This window comes from Hyperolius riggenbachi, chromosome 7 (assembly GCF_040937935.1).
Source record: "Hyperolius riggenbachi isolate aHypRig1 chromosome 7, aHypRig1.pri, whole genome shotgun sequence".
Classification (NCBI taxonomy): domain Eukaryota; kingdom Metazoa; phylum Chordata; class Amphibia; order Anura; family Hyperoliidae; genus Hyperolius; species Hyperolius riggenbachi.
The window spans coordinates 209,950,809-209,964,211 of NC_090652.1; the positions used below are offsets into that span (position 1 = coordinate 209,950,809).

General features: G+C 43.3%; 1 protein-coding gene across 4 annotated transcripts in view; it reads right to left on the reverse strand.

The window, feature by feature from the left end:
* FTCDNL1 (formiminotransferase cyclodeaminase N-terminal like) overlaps positions 1 to 13,403 on the reverse strand; it is a 191,796-nt gene that overhangs the window by 106,693 nt on the left and 71,700 nt on the right. For 2 of the 4 annotated variants that reach the window (XM_068245089.1, XM_068245090.1), the window contains 2 exons: positions 9,605 to 9,799; positions 3,989 to 4,487 (listed from right to left, as the gene is read on the reverse strand). The exons of the other annotated variants lie outside the window; for them this stretch is intronic. In XM_068245089.1, coding sequence (XP_068101190.1) covers positions 4,051 to 4,487; positions 9,605 to 9,799 — 632 coding nt within the window. In that variant the 3' untranslated portion in view covers positions 3,989 to 4,050. Of the gene's footprint in view, positions 1 to 3,988; positions 4,488 to 9,604; positions 9,800 to 13,403 lie in introns of those variants that run through there. 4 annotated transcript variants of the gene reach the window in all.

The window sequence follows — 13,403 nt, forward strand, 5'->3', positions numbered from 1 at the left end:
TGTATTCAGGGGTAGTATAGGGCCTCCCTGCAGCAATATAGCTAATGATCAGAAAGATAGGGCACAGGAGCGAAGACTCAGTGTTTGGGCGCAAGAAAGCCAAGGCTGCCATGTTCTGGTAAAGGCAAGTGTATTGTCGTTAATTATTGCCAGAGTTCGTTCTGAAATTAGTATATCGGTTATAATATGATCTGTGAGATCCATTGACAATGTTGGTTGCCTCCATTGTCGAGCTATGTGCATTCTCGCAGCTTTGGCTATATTCTGGGAGAGCCTGTGTTGGGGAAAGCTCCAACCCGGTGGCTTGTCTCCCAGTAGTAGGAGTAGGGGGTCTGGTGAGAGAGGTTTTTCTAGGGCCGTACTTAGGATGGAGGTAATTTGGTCCCAATATCTTTTGACAATTGGGCAGAACCACCATATGTGGGCAATGGTTCCTGGTAGGCGGCAACCTCTGAAGCACAGGTGTGTGTTGGTCTGCGAGATTGCGTGCATTTTGATTGGGGTTATATAAGTTCTGTGTAATATTTTATAATTAGTCTCAATATGAGAGAAGTAGCTACTACCTTTTGTGAGGGTTACGCAGCATTTGGACCAACGTTTAGAGGTTTGTGTGGTACCCAGGTCCCTCTCCCACTGCAGCATAGTTCGAGTCTTCACGAATTCTGTTGGTTGAGAAATTTGGGAATATATATAAGAAATAAGGCCTCCTTCTAATGGGTGTAGAGCACACCATGCTTCATAGGTAGTTCTGGGGGGAAATGCTATGTTATTGGGACATATTGATTTTATGAAGTGGAAAATTTGTATAGCGTGGAAAAATTCAGAGGGTGGGAAAGCGGTAGCGTCTTTAAATTGTTCCCAAGTGGGCGTTTTATCGTTTATTAAGAAATTTTTAAGAGTGAGATACCTTCTTTCTATCCACCATCTGAATGCCCCTTGTTCTAGTCCTGGGGGGAAGTTAGGGTTGCCTATCAGAGGCATCTGGAGGGGGATGTCTGACTGCAATCCTTTTTGGAGTTTAAGTCTGTTCCAGATCGTTAAAGAGTGAGCTGTGAGTGGCGATATTTTTTGATATCTGGTTGGGGATATACGCGGTGACCACTGGAGAGCAGGAAATGTAAGTGGTTGCAGGAGGCCATTCTCTATTTCAGCCCATAGGGGTGGATTGTGTTCAGCATGTATCTGGGCTATTTGTGCTATCTGTGCAGCTCGATAATAGCTGAATAGGTCTGGCACTCCCATTCCTCCTCTTTCTCTGTTCATATACATTATTTTTTGGTTTATCCTCGCTCGTTTATTGTTTGTTATAAACTTGAAGATAGAGAGTTGTAGTTCTTTAAGGGATATTTTAGTTACCAGGATTGGTAGCGTTCTGAACAGGTAGAGTAGGCGGGGGAGCATGGTCATTCTAATTGCTTGGATTCTGCCAGTCCAGGATAGGGTGGGTATATTCCATTTTAATAAGTCTTGCTTTAGGGAGGCCAGCATTGGTTTATAATTTAGGTTGAAGAGTTCTTTGGGGTTGGTGGAGATTTTAACTCCAAGGTAGGTGATGTATTTGTTTTGGAGTGATAACCCTAGGGAGGAAGTGATGGCAGTAGCCTGCGTTTTAGTTAAGTTAGCAAAATACACCTCAGATTTTGTAATGTTGAGAGAGAGGCCAGAGACCTTGCCAAATTTCTTCATTAGATCAATTATGTTAGGCAGGGATGTGTGGGGAGATGTCAGTGTAAGGAGCAGGTCGTCTGCGAACAGATTGGCCTTATACTCTGTTCCCGCTACTGTTATACCTTGGATGTCGGTTGTGGCCCGTATCATGGCTGCCAGCGGTTCTATAGTCAGGGCGAAAATAGCAGGCGACAGGGGGCAGCCCTGTCGCGTTCCCCTTTGGATGGAAATTGTAGTTGGCTTGTTGGAGGGGAGCTTTAATTGGGCTGAGGGGGTGGAATACAGGGTTTGAATGGCTTGCAAGTAAGAGCCTCCTATACCCGCTTTCTGGAGAGCCTGTAGCATATACGGCCAATCAATTGTGTCGAAGGCCTTCTCCATGTCGAGCGAAACCAGAGCTAGAGGGAGCTTATTGGAAGCAGCGACATGGAGAAGGCCCACGACTTTTCTGACATTGTCAGAGGCCTGGCGTTGTGGGATGAAGCCCACCTGGTCTCTATGAATTAGTGGGCCTAGTACCCCATTTAATCTTGAGACTAAGATTGATGTGAATATCTTGTAGTCAAGATTGAGTAATGAAATAGGTCTAAAATTTTTAATGTCTAGAGGGTCCCTTTTCGGTTTGGGGATCACTGCAATGGTAGACTGTAGGAATTCAGGGGCAAGCGGTTTGCCGTCCAGGATGGCGTTAAATAATTTAACGAGATGAGGAGCCAGAGTGTTCTTAAATTTTTTATAATATAAGGCCGAGAAGCCATCTGGCCCGGGGGCCTTACCTTGTTTCAGGTGTTTTATAGCTTTTTGAACTTCCAGTTCTGAGATTGGTAAGTTTAAAGCTAGTGCTTTTTCTGGGCGAAGGTATGGGGTTCTTAGGTCATTTAAAAATGCAGACGGGTGGGTTGATGGGTCATTATTTTCTTTGGCTGCATATAGGGTTTGGTAATATTCTGCGAATTCTTTATGTATTTTTAATGGGTCGGAGGTGACTGCTCCAGATTTGGTTCTTATTTGATGGACTTTATTAAGGGATTGGGTTTGGCGTAACTTTCTAGCAAGCCAAGTACTTGGCTTATTGTATTGAGCATAAATTTTTGATCTCGTCCAACGGATCGCTTTTTCAGTGCGATTGGATAGTATAATATTTATTTGTGATTGAGTGGTCTCTATTTGGTTCTGGAGGTATCTGGAGGGTTGGTGTGCATGAGCCAGGCGTAGTTGCGTTAGTTTATGTTCTAGGTTGCGTTGCCTTTCTGTTATGGATTTTTTCCGTTGGGAGGCTATCTTGATTATCTGTCCTCTTATTGTGGGTTTGTGAGCTAGCCACAGTATGTCCGGTCTAATGTCAGTGGTATCATTAATTCTGAAATAGTCCTTAAGTTGTTCTTCCAGGTCAAGTACTATTTCCCCATCTGCCAGTAGACTAAATAGTTATAATTAAACAACACTTGCAGTTCAGAGTGCAGCCACAGAATATGTCGACCTGGCAAGATCAGCAGCTGCAGCGGAAGGGAGCCTGGAGCTGTGGCGAAGGACAGATCAGCTGCCAGAGGCTGGAGGATGCCCCAGGTAAGTAGATCTTGTTTTGTTTAGATTCAAATGTGTCCTTTAAAACACAACTCTGTTAGACACCTACTCTGTTAATTTTATTCATCAAACCTAAAGGATACCTTAGCGCTGTGAAAATGAAACTGGGGGGAGCAGGCATGTGTAGGAAGCTCTACTCATGCCCAGTCCTCATCCCATTCTCTTCCGTCTACCTTCATTATGTTTTAATGGCTACATGTAACTAGTTCCAGGTCAGGAGAGTTGTTCAGCAGTGTGCAGGCGCTGCCCGGTGACGCGCGTCTTTGATCACTTGTACGTGGCCGGGAGCGCTCTGTGCATGCACTCAACGTCCCAACTTTGTAGTGCGCAAAGTGCTCCGGGTTGCATGATCAAGGACGCGCATGGCCAGACAGTGCCTGCGATCCTTTAAAGCCAACATCTCAGATGTAAAGTCTCTTGCTCAGAGCATACAAAATCTTTCACGAGCAAGATGCATAGCACATAATGCAGATCGTGCTCCTCATGCACTTGCTATCAGCGGTGTGTTAGGTGCTGCGGCTGCAGCAGGTGCCTGCTTATACGGTGCTTGAAAGCTTGTGCAGGTTAGTGGTAGAATCAGCTAATCACTTATCAATTAAAATTGGATGTATGTATGCACCCTTATACCCACCCTTATAAATCTGCTATCCCTCTCCCAGTGTGAATTTGGAATGTGCATGGATAATATGAGGCTTATATAAGAACAGATTCTGACAGAATTGCTACTTATGCTGGATGTTTTTAAAAGTAGTCTTTATTGAATTCGTCAGCTTGAATGTATAAAATCCAGGGGAATTTTCACATGAACACACCTTGTCTCCTCTTCCAGAACTCTTCTATCCCATGTGATATTGCATACTCTGCTGTGGTTTTGCACTGTTGAGGAGTAAATCCAATGACAGCAGTGCCTGTTGTCTTGATGCCATGTTGCAAAGCCAGTTGTTTAATCTGAGCCTCTAAATGTAGAGGGGATATGTATGAAAACCTTTCTCCACAAATATCATATGAAACATATTGACGTAATTCTGAGACAGAGGAAGACTCTTGAATGTCTCTGAAGCTCTGAACGTTACATGCTATTTCTACTTGACCACTGTTTGGAAAAGCCATTGCTTGAACTCCTTTAAGCCCCCCATTCTGATCGCGGATGGCATTAGCTATAGCTCTTCCGGAATACAGATCCTGGGTAGCAAGGGTTACATTGCAGTTCAGCACGTAGGGACTTGCACCAACGCCTGGAATAGTAAGGAAAGGTTTTACAAATGAGCCACAGTCTGAAAAATCCATACTTTATTTCAAAAGTTTACGGATTACTTGGAAATGTGGTACAAATAAAACACAACCTTAAACAATCCTCACACTGAAAGGAATGTTAACATGTATCACTACAGGTTCCCCAAACAATTCTCAGCTGTGTGAGAATGTGAAAAAAGCAACAATGGCCAAAATCGATCATAATTAGAAACCAGACCGGAGGGTAAATTTTGGTCGAAAAGGGAACGGGTGCACGGAAGTATGTATGCCCGGGGCCTAGACCCAGTGACGGGACCCCATCTAATAGTGCTCCCCCAGGGAGTATTAGCAGCAGCGGACTGCACTCACTACTCACCTGTCCGGCCAGCGAGCTCTGCCCTGTGTGTTTCCAACATCTCCCTGGTGCCCATATTCTGTGATCCTGCAGTGTTACGTGAATATGTACATGCCATAGGTTCACAGAATACCGGCACTGGGGAGATAAAGACAGAAAGACATGCACCATAGCTCACAAGCTCTGGGAGAGCAGCTATCCAATGCAATTTGTATAGATCTCATGCTGACATCTATTAACCTTTTTGCAGTGTGTGTACGTAAGAGTTTCAGATTTCAATTAGAGAGGGTTCCATCTTTTGGGAACATCCCACTGCCAGTGTATGGCAGGCTTTACTAAGATATGTCTGGTGATCTCCAACCATCCACAGTGTCTATATTATAAGTAGCCAGTAAATCTGGACTGGATATTTAAATTAATCTGCAAATAACAGTCAGAAAAGGCGGAATATCTGCATTAAAGTTCAAAGAACAAAAGGTAATCTCTACATCCCAATTCAATATTTTTTCTCATACTTCCCACCCACAATTAACCTAATGCCGCAAGCACACATCTTGGAGTTCTTCCTTAAAGAGAATCTGTGGCTGCAAAATGTTTTTGAAAATTATACTTACCTCTGGATCCTAATGAGGCATCCCCCGTCCTTCTCAGCCAGCCTGATCCAGCACTGGCACTCCCGAACAATCAACAATAATAATGATCAACAGCGCACTAGCGGCCTTCCGCTGGGGTCGGGCAGAAAAAGTCAAGATCGAGTTCAATCTGCTACAGGTGCAGACGGCTCAGGCCTGCGCAGTAGAGCGGACCCGATTGGGCTCAGCTATTTCCACATGATGGACAAGCTCTTGTCGTTGGACTTTTGGGGGTCCCACCACTGCAATAGGGCTGAAGGGGAGGATTAGGGAAGCCTCTTTAGGATTATTAGGCTTCCCCTTCCCAAGGTAAGTACTCCCGGGGCACTTTTTTTTTTCACTTCAGGGTCACGTTAAATATAGAGTATACTCATAGTTATATCAGTTATGAATTTTTCAGTATTTTTTTCCTTTGCTTATCATAGGCTGGTTATATTGCTGCAAACAGCATTTCTGCTGTTAAAAATAATGAGCATCATGCAATGAGTTTAAATTGAGTTTTAGAAGGTAATTTAAAAAGTAGTGTCAATGGTAAGCAGTATTTTCCAGGCACAGCCCTGACATTGTATTGTGTTTAAAGATAATACTATTGTCTTTGAAACTGTAATGCAAATAAATTCTTTCTCTAGCGATCTCAAGCCTCTTGCAAGAGTCACTGAAAATACTGCAGGATAACCCGCTGAAGCACACAACATGTTTAATGCCTGGTACACACCATGCAATTCCCTGTCAGATAGATGGGTCAAATAGATCATTTCCAATAGGTCTGATCTGATTTCCGATCGTTTTTCTGATCCATTTTCTGATCACCTCTATACAAATTCGATCAGAACAAAAGGAAATCAGATCAGACCTGTTGGAAATTATCTATTCAACAGGGGAAATTGCATATTTTGTACCAGGCATAAAAGGTATAAATTACGAATGTAATTCTTTTAATGTCCATTCCAGTGAAATGTCCCAGAGCTCTCCTTTAATGCAAATTACTAAGATGTGAAGTTTTGTCAGGGAATGGGTTAAGCACTTAGACAAATAGTGGATTGCACTGGATGCTTTATGCATTTTTGTTTACAAATGCTCATACCAAAACAGCCCCAGTATGGTTCGTTATGCTATTAACATCTAGGTTGAGGATGTTTGTGGTGCAGATTATTATTGAAGTCATATACACAGAATCAAGAGGAAGACAAAACAAAAGTGAACAACACAACTAGAAACAGAAGGCTGGGAGGTGGGGGCCGGAGACATACAAATGAGCTGTTTTTATTGTACCCTCATAACACCCTCGCCCACTATCAAAATCAATTGTATATCAGCAGTGAATAATTAAAGGAATAAGCAAGTTTTTATTTATGAAAGGTTTTGAAATTGGCTCCAGATGGGTCTACGTCTTCTGTACCACCGCACAGGAAGGATATGAGATTATTTACAGTTACAACAGGGTAGATCAGTTATTGTTCATAAGAACAGGGGAAATCATTAGGACGCATCGAGAACTATTTATAGCACCAGTCACTGGTTCTGGCAGAGAAGAAGATGACCTGATTACTTGGAGAACAGAAAACTATTGTACATACTTAAATGTAAACTGATTTGAGTAAAATCCAACCCCTCATTTTTACTCAATAAATTTGTTAGAAATGATTGACTTGACTATAAACCCGGGGTTCGTCAAATCTCCCAGCATCATACAAGCTCCCTGTCAGTCGCCCGCCACCAGTGTTGTGTCCATCCCTGGTATAATGGTCTGTCCTCACTAGCATCCCCAAACATGCCTGGTATAATGGTCTGTCCTCACTAGCATCCCCAATCCTTCTTACAGGCCCACCTCCACTATCCGCTGGCACTGGTAATGCAGAGATTGCAGTGCAGCATTCCCCCAAGTCGCACCTTTAGTCTGCAGCATGTTCAGAAAAGCTACATTTGCCATTCTTCCCCAGTAGTCCCACCAGTGATTTGCTATGGTGTTCTCCCTACAGTATGTGCAGCTGAGCATACTGAAAAGGTAATGCATCATCAATGAAGAATGGGACAGGGTGCAAGGCTGGAGTGAGTACATTGGCTACAGAGTGGGAATGCAGCAGCATACAGAGAATATGCAGGTGAAAGCAACTGGAACCCAGTGACTTCGAAAGCAGCAAAAGTAGCTGTAAACTTCCACTCCAGCATATACTCTGCATAGGGGAAACATCATAAGGCCAATTACTGTCAGAACCAGTGGGAATAGAGGGGACAAAGGCAGAAGATGATCCACTACTCTCTCTGCATGGCAGGAGACAGGGAGAGGGTGACTGGAGCTGAGTTGTACACTGTACATTCTGCACTGACCCAAATTCAAATGGAAAATTGAAAGAGGCCTTTTTTGGTCCAAAACTCTAGGCTTATATTCAATTATAAGGTAACATCCTTCTGTTGCATCTGTATTCTCTATTGATAACCTGGGTGATACCCTGACTTTCCATTGGTCACACCTCACACGCATCACATGATGCACACCAATAAATGACAAAGTCTTTCTACAACTAGTAAAGAAGTTGTGACAGGAGATCAGTAACTTCTATGAAATCTGAAGAAAATTGTTATATTGATGCTTTACAAACAATATAGAACCAAAGCTGCAAGATAATAATCAAATGTGTAACTACCTTATAAACTGCTATCTGCTGATAACCACAGAAAGGTGGAAATCACAGTGAAGTGCCAATTTTTTACACAAGTGACAACCCTATTAACCTGCCTGGCATTTGATTTTTGGCTGGATCTCTGCGCAAAAAGTGGTTCAATTAATTTTCATTAAATGTTTGCCTGTAAATTGAGAATTCTGAGTATAATAAAAGTTCTATTTTCCCTTTCTGACTCAATTTCCGCACTTTTCATTGTTTTGTTTTTTTATTTTTTTTTTGTCAGTAAAAATGCATTTTTTCGCATTACAATTTGAGTTTGTGTGCAACTTTTCACATCCAGATATCTTGAGCTTGTAAAAATTTGCATACAAATGCATTTTATGTGAGAAAAAACGCACGCGGAAAACATAGAACCCTACCTTAGAACTGCTAGATGAGCCTGACTCATGCAAATCATTCTCAGTTATTTTTCCCTGGACATTTCTGGAGTACCAATACCACCAGGAAGGTTAAGCAGATAGCAACTTTCATAAATATGTCAAAGTGAAAATTAGTATTAGGATAATGCAGACCATCCTCATAAATAGCCCATAAGTGTTATCAGCTAGGGATGAGCGAGCAAGATTCGTAAATTCAATCTGGCAGAAAATAGGCCTTTCTCGACTATCAAACTTTCCGTGAGAAAGGTCCTGTGATTCACAATGTGGTAGCTTTCTTGCTGAACCATACCAGGCAAATCTTGGGAGTGGTAGTGCAGAATGGGTGTCTGTTGAGTTAAGTATCACTCTTGTCCTTTCTGGGGCATAGCAAATCAAGTCCCAAGTGTTAAATCATATTTATACAGACCTGTACATAAGACCTGGAAAAAGAACAGTTGCGGAGCAAAGAGGAAGAGAGGAGTTCTGAGTATAACACACAGACAGGAGTTCTCTCTGTTTTCATCAGTGATCTACTGTATGTGGTAATGGGAAATATAAGCACCAGAGGCTCTGGGGAAGTTTGGGCACTGCCATAGGCGCCCATACTAATTGCAGCTATAAGGGGAAATTTGGGTCTCTCTGGCATGACCACCTGCTATTTGTAGCCACAGTTAGCATAACAGATGCCCAAATTTCCCTTTATAGCTTCAATTAGAATAGGTACATACAGTACATACATACGGTGATCCAAGTTTCCTGGTGCCCGATAGTTATGAGTCTTTGCGGCAAAGGCGGCGCGTATATTAGCAGGTTTGCGACAGGGAGGGGCAGTTAACCTCCCCAGCGGTATGGACAGAAATGCCCATCCATAAAAACATGTTATGAACAGTATAAACGTGCATACACATCAATACTCTCCTGCACTGTATACTAGACCCTTGCTTGACACATTTTGGCAAGTTACAGGAAAAAAAAGTTTTAAAAATAAATTTTATCACTTTTTGCAAAGAAATCCTGGGAAAATTGAACGCCGGGGAGGTTAAGGGTATGCATGGCTGGGGGTCGGTTATGTGTACAATAAAAATTTACCTGTTATGCCATGCTTCCATGATGTTGTTGGCCCAAGATCAGCTTTCAAGGAGGTCATATTAGTTTCCGCTCTCTTCTTAAACCATCCAAGAGATCTCCTCTTCTCTGCTAAGGTCTTCATGTTTGGCTTGTCTGCGTAGCCAAAGAGAAATATGGAACTGCCTGGGACAAGTACTACCAGCTCCTTGGCAATACCTAAAATAGGGTCAATATTAAAAGAGTGGAATAGACTAAAATTCATGGCACTACCAATATTGTGAGCTTTATGAATACAAACATTCAAAGGAACATAGGTAAGCAATCCTTAAAGTGAAAATCCACTATTGCTGAGAAAAAGCATTCACTTCTGTATTAGGGAATAACGGCAAACCCTATTTTTGATTTGTTACATGAAAGCATGTAAAACGCATTTATACCAAAGGGTTGCTAGCAGATACTGTGATTTAGGACTGTCCAAGTTTGTTGCTAATTAGTGAATTAGGCTGAATGCGGAAACTGAGTAACAAGCTTCTGCTCTGTGCAGTTAAAGCGGACCCAAACTAAAGCTCCTCATGCCTTGCACAATAATTAAAATTACCTAATAAACATTCTTCTAATCGTTTAACTACTTCCAAGATGAAGTCTTTTCAAAATTTGGTGAGGTTTAGCCAGATAGTTTTGTTGTATTTCTATTTATAATGCTGTGAGTGCACTGTAGACACTTCTGGTTTTGTTTACAGTCTGGTGAGGAAGAAATGAGAATTTGGTTGGCTGTTGGCTGCAGTGGGCTAAAAAAAACAATTACACGCTGAGGCAATATTTTAGAGTTCAGTTAGTCCCCAGGTTACATATATCCCAAGTTACATACAGCATGGCACACATCGCAGTGATCTGACTTTCACGCCAAAGAAGAAAACAGAGAACACGGAAACCCTATCGGAGCTGTGTGGGACATTTTTGGCAGTGAAAAAACTTACAGGGGGACCCTGGTGGTACAATGGCAGCACAAAGGGGAGCTCAGTTGTGGCTGGAGGAATCACAGAGGGGACAGGAAGAGCCATGGATGGGGACAATGGGGGACACAGGAGGCATAGAGAGGAGCAGTGATTGCATATGAGGACAATAGGGACACAGAGAAGTACACAGGTGGCACAATGAGGGGCAGTGCAAGCAAAAAGGGGATCAGTGGTGGTGCACAGTGGAGGCACAGATCGACAGAGAGGGACACTGAAAGCACAGGGGTAGACAGGTGGACACTGGAGGCACACGGGGCATTTTGCTCCAACTTACATAGGAAGTCAACTTAAGAACAAATCTACAGTCCCTATCTTGTTTGTTAACCAGGGACTACCTGTAGTCATATTATCACAAAAAGCAGAATATATATAAATTATATACATTGTTAATGTTATTAAACTAACTGAGTCCGTGCAAACAATATGGTAGAATTATATGCTCTAGAAGACGGCATTGTTTCAGATCTTATAGTTAACGAATAACCAGCATCCTGCATAAGTATTTTAGCCTTCACCCATCAGCCCATGTATTTCTGGGCATCTCTGGCTCCATGCCATTTATCCTCACTAGTCATTTACAGCTAGTAACTGGTAACTACCAGTGCTGATTAATGCATGCTGCCCTGTGTTATGTCTGAGTTAATCCTCTATGTAATTGCTGCTATGAAACACTTTCAAGTTCAAATACGCACTGATCAACTATAACAAAAGGTACATAGTGACATCTTGTGGCCTACTGCTGTATGCAGTCATTTCTACAGCATCATAAAAACCGCATTGTGTAAATTATTGTATTTTTTTTTGAGTGGACTGTACAGCACTGCGTAATATGTTGGAGCTTTATAAATACAATAAATAAATAATAATAATTCCAACTTGCTTTTTCTAGGAATTAAAAGTCTAGGATTTTTGTTTGCATTACTATTATTATTATAAAAAGGACTGAAGTCCAATAGATGTAAATGTCTTTCCTTTTGTTTCTATAATAACTAAGATAAAAAGTAGAACATTCAGCTTCTAAAACATATCTTAAATGTCAGACTGTACTTATATTTCTCACAAATAGTAGAGCAAAATAACACTATTTATTAATGGACCAATTTATCGATAATTTCAGAAAACAAGAAGGTCCTTGAAAAATATTAATCTATGAACACAAGTAGAAATTTATCAAAATATCAATTTATTGCAGGACGTATCAAAAAACATTAAAAACAGATAAATTATCCTCAGTGTCATGTTTTTGGGGGCTGTCCAAAAGTAAAATGAATTTCTGAATATATCAAAGTTCAGTGTGTGTTGTAAAAGTGAGCTGCACACAGCTAAATCAAAAGATAGCAGCTTGCGCCATGTTTGCTGGCATCGTGTGGTTGCATCTTGCCCTGGGGTGATGCATCCAGGATGCACGACTGCCAACCTTCCTGATTGTTTCGGGGTTGGGAGGCACTGTCCCGTGACACCCGGCTCATGTCCTGTGATGATACAGAGTGAGTGGCAGTGGAGTAATCCTAGCTACACACCAGTCCAGGTAATGTGGCATGATCTGTACTTGAGCCGCATCACCCGGGACTCATTACAGTTAGCAAGAAATAGAGCAGCGCAGGAACGGGCAGGAACATGAGAGATAAGTTACTTACCTAGCATCACTCTGCACACCAATCTCTGCATAGGATGGAGGGAGAGAAGACCACTAGACTACCAGGGAATGCTGTAGGGAGAACCACTAGATCGCCAGGGAACATTGTATGGGGGAGGGAGGTCATTAAATTACCAGGGAATGCTGTACGGGGGAGGAAGGGAGGGACCACTAGACTACCTAGGACAGTGGTTCCCAACCCATGTGCCGCGACACATGTATGTGTCGCGGCAGCTTTGGGCACGTGTCGCAGTGTCAGCTCTCTGTCTAGCTCCGCGCTGCTCTGTTGCCCCGCTCTGCCTCCCACTTTCGTTCCGTCCCATTGTAGTTAAGAGGACTACAAGAAAATGGCCACTGCCATCCATATTCGTGGACAATGACGGCCATTTTCTTGTAGTCCTGCTTTATCTACCATGGGACCGGGACGAAAGGGGAGGCAGAGCGGGGCAACAGAGCAGCGTGGAAGATAGCGTCCCGGTTGAGGAGGAGAAGCAAATGGAGAGGCACAGTGCAGCAAGGACGGTGAGTGAGGCACTTTCATGCATCTCTCTGCACAAATTTAGCAGCTCCCATTCCAGCAGCAATCCCTGGCTGTGAGAGAAGCAACCCCTGTGCCAGCAGCAAGCAACCACCACTATAATAATAGCAGCAGCCACCATGCACCAGCAGCCCCCACTATGCCACCAACAGCAAAAGCCACCAACCAGCAGCCCCCACTATGCCAGCAATAAAAGCCACTCGCCAGCAGCCCCCACTATGCCAGCAGCAGCAAAAGCCACTCGCCAGCAGCCCTCACTATGCCACCAGCAGCAAAAGCCACCAACCAGCAGCCCCCACTATGCCAGCAATAAAAGCCACTCGCCAGCAGCCCCCACTATGCCAGCAGCAGCAAAAGCCACCAACCAGCAGCCCCCACTATGCCAGCAATAAAAGCCACTCGCCAGCAGCCCCCACTATGCCAGCAGCAAAAGCCACTCGCCAGCAGCCCCCTCTATGCCAGTAGCAGCAGCAGAAAAAACGCCACTCGCCAGCAGGCCCCACTATGCCAACAGCAGCAGCAACAAAAGCCACCCACCAGCAGCCCCCACTATGCCAGCAGCAAAAGCCACTCACCAGCAGCCCCACTATGTCAGCAGCAGTAATGGCCACTCACCAGCAGCTGCCATTA